General features: G+C 36.0%; 1 protein-coding gene across 1 annotated transcript; it reads right to left on the bottom strand.

Annotated features, from left to right (window-relative positions):
* Window positions 1-2,448: 2,448 nt before the first annotated feature.
* Window positions 2,449-3,399, bottom strand: LOC129628997 (olfactory receptor 10A3). The gene has a single exon (XM_055548738.1). The coding sequence runs from the start codon at window positions 3,397-3,399 to the stop codon at window positions 2,449-2,451; it is 951 nt and encodes a 316-aa protein (XP_055404713.1).
* Window positions 3,400-3,710: the final 311 nt, after the last annotated feature.

Genomic DNA, 3,710 nt, shown 5'->3' with positions numbered 1-3,710 from the left:
TTTTACCTTAAATAGCTCCCCTTAGATTACTAATTCAAATGGTAATGAACTCCCTCATTTTGTTTTTCTGGGGGAAAATAAGTCTTCTACATTTGTGAAGGATGCTTTGCTGGGTACTCCTATTTGTCAGTGTTTTCTTTTTTTTCTTCTTATACTATTTTGACTATATCATCCCATTCTCTCCTGGCCTGCAAAGTTTCTATTGAGAAATCCGTCTTAAGTGGAAAACCTTTTATGTGTCAAATCACTTTCTCTTGCTTCTTTCAAAATTCTCTCTTTGTCTTCAAATCTTGACAATTTCATTATAATGTGTCTTGGTCAATTCTTTTTCAGCTCAACCTATTTGGGTACTTTTCATCATCATGAATCTGGCTGTTCATTTCTCTCCCTAAGTTTGAAATGTTTTTAGCCATTATTTAATTAGACTTCCTGTTGATTTCTCTCTCTTTTCTGTTATTTCTACAACATATATTTCAAATGATAGTCTTTTGAGAAATTTTGGAACAACAGAGACAGAGCCTGTTGGAAGAATTTGTATATGCCTGTTTAATGTCCTACTGAAAAGTATACAACATTCAAATATTATTCAAACTAATTTTAAATATTTGATGATGAAATTTCATTGTGAAAATCCAATCAATTTTATACCTACATTTCTGATTTTAATAGAGGTAGCAATTAAAAAACTTTTTTTTCACAATTGAGTGACAGCTTTGAATGGAAATAATGTATTACCTTTTCATTATCATTCCAAGAGCAGAAATTAAGGACTGTAAGAGCTCATATGATGTAGATTCAATAAATGGTCCCTCTTTATTCACTGATAGAAACATTCAAATATGAAGCAAGCATGAAATGTTTCAAATATTGTAATTTGGGATATAATTCATGCTGAGAAAGACCACAGTAGTGATGTGACTCAAGAATCATTGAAAATATGCCCAATTAGTTAATCATACTACTTTCACACAATTTTTAAAAAAAAACCACCCATTGTTTATAAACAAAGTGTCTAGAGGTAGTATGGGCCTACAAAAGCAAATTTAATACAAATCTCTAAAAATAGATGCCCATAAGTGAAAAGGTACCAGTACTATCAAGAGGTATTTCAGGAAAGTTCCCATGGAGTCCTCTGGTCACCAACATTGGATGAGCATCTTGAAAAATACCAAGAGAAATACTCTTCTGAATTATAACCTGTTTCAGCCCATGAATGAGAGCCATATCTATTCCCCCCAAACAGCTACACTTTGTTTACTCGTTCATGGAACAGCTTTCACTCCAAAAATATAAACCTCATCTATTTATTGATCTCTTTAAGTTCTACCTTATTACTGCAACAGAGTGGGCCTTCAAGTCTACCTGACAGAACTACAAACATTTTGAAAAGTAATTCTATAATAGCTATTAAAATCTATAAGCACAATTGATCTTCATCCCATCAGGCCCACTTTGAGGAATGTATCATAGAGAAATAAAACATCAGTATACCTGAACATATGCAAGTAGGTGTTCATTGGAGCTTTGTTTAAATGACCATTAGCACAGTGATGATTTGGGTATTCATATACAGTAACAGATGCCTACTGATGCAAAGAACTGACTCATTTGAAAAGACCCCAATGCTGGGAAAGATTGAAGGCAGGAAGAGAAGGGGACAACAGAGGATGAGATGATTGGATGGCATCACTGACCCAATGGACATGAGTTTGAGTAAACTCTGGGAGTTGGTGATGGACAGGGAGGCCTGCTGTGTGCAGTCCATGGGGTCTCAAAGAGTCGGACACGACTGAGTGACTGAACTGAACTGATACAGTAACAGATGAACAATTATATTAAATGTCATCAAAAATTATGTATCTATGAAAAATAAGGACAACAGTACATTGTTAAAAGAGAGGGATCCCTGCTGTATTTTCAAACTTGGAGAACTTTAAATATACTCGTATCAAGAAATGCAAACTATTTTCACCATTATTACATTTAAACAGAGTTTAGTAGCAGTGACCAATATCACATGGCTTCTCAGCACAGTCAAAACGTATGTAAATCCATCTATATTATCTTATGTGAAATAGATCACCAGTCCAGGTTCAATGCATGAGATAGGGTGTTCAGGGATGGTGCACTGGGATAACCCTGAGGGATGGGATGGGGAGGGAGGTGGGAGGGGGGTTCAGGATGGGGAACACATGTATACCCATGGCTGATTCATGCCAATGTATGGCAAAAACCACTACAATATTGTAAAGTTATTAGCATCCAATTAAAATAAATTAATTTAAAAACAAAAACAAGTTATAGACTGGAGAGAAAATACTTGCAAATTATATATCCAACAGAGAACTAGTATTTATAATATATAAAGAATCTTCTAAACTGAACATTAGAGATCTCTGTTATTTTTTGTAACTACATCTAAGTCTATAATTATCTCAAAATAAAAAGTTAATTTAAAAATGTTTGTAAATCCACTTTTCTTTGCCATAATTTCATCAAAGCACTTTTCATCTCACTGTTGCGCAAGCTGTATATCAGTGGATTCAGCAGAGGTGTGAGCAATGTGTAAGCCAAGGACATCAGCTTCTTGGTTTCTGGGGAGTAGCCAGATTTAGGTTGTAAGTAAGTCATATTGGCTGTGCCATAGAAGAGGGTAACAGATGTGAGATGGGAGGCACAGGTGGAAAAGGCCTTTTGCCTCCCAGTGGTTGATGGCATCTTCAGGATGGCAAAGAGAATTTGAACATAAGACAAGAGTATCAACAAGAAAGGAACCATAACAATCAAAATGGTGCCAGTGAATGCATAGATCTCAAACAAAAAGGTGTCTGCACATGCAAGCTCTAACACTGGGGGAGTCTCACATGAAAGATGATTAATTTCATTGTTGCCACAAAAGGGAAAACTAAACACCCATGTGGTCTGCACAGTAGCCACTATGATCCCTGAGACCCATGAGAATACAATCAATTTCATGAAAACCCTTCTGTTCATAATCATTGGGTAGCTCAGAGGATGGCAGATTGCAGCAAATCGGTCATAAGCCATTGCTCCCAGAAGAAAACATTCAGTCCCACCAAAAAGAAGAATAAAATACATCTGTGAAAAACAGCCTGCAAAAGTGATCGTAGTTTTTTCACTGGAGAGGACCACCAGCATCTCAGGCATGATGACTGCACTGAAACCCACTTCCACCACAGACAGGTTCAGGAGAAATAGATACATGGGAACATGGAGGCTCTGCTCCAGGGAGATGACGACTATAATGATGGCATTTCCCAGCAGAGTCACCAGGTAAATAACCAAGAAAACCTGGAAGAGCTGCCTTTGGAGTTCAGGGAAATTAGAAAAGCCCAAGAGGATGAATTCAACCACAGAGCTTTGATTTTGCCTTTTCATTTTGGTAGTACAGCATGTAATATTTTATGGCAAAAAATGTAAATTATGAAGCCACAATCCAATAATAGAGAGTTTAGGTCTCCATTCAGCTCAAATAATCCTGATGAAAGCTGTAAAGAGGAAGCTATCTTAACAGAAGTTATTTTGGCAATTTTGAAAAATGGCTGGTTACAAGAAATAAATGTATCTTTCAAATATAAAAGGAGAATGGACACTTCTGGCTTATAAATCTTATCAGAATAGCACAAAATAATATCAAAGTTCTTATTTTCTAGTGCAATTCATACACTATATATTTTGATATTTTAGCA

Source organism: Bubalus kerabau, chromosome 15 (genome assembly GCF_029407905.1).
Source record: "Bubalus kerabau isolate K-KA32 ecotype Philippines breed swamp buffalo chromosome 15, PCC_UOA_SB_1v2, whole genome shotgun sequence".
NCBI classification, from domain to species: Eukaryota; Metazoa; Chordata; class Mammalia; order Artiodactyla; family Bovidae; genus Bubalus; species Bubalus kerabau.
The sequence above is the reverse complement of the archived record's forward strand: the minus strand, read 5'-3'. Positions and strand labels throughout refer to the sequence as shown.

Coding starts and splice junctions, on each gene's coding strand:
- LOC129628997 (XM_055548738.1), bottom strand. CDS start 3,399: ATGAAAAGGCAAAATCAAAGCTCTGTGGTTGAATTCATCCTCTTGGGC.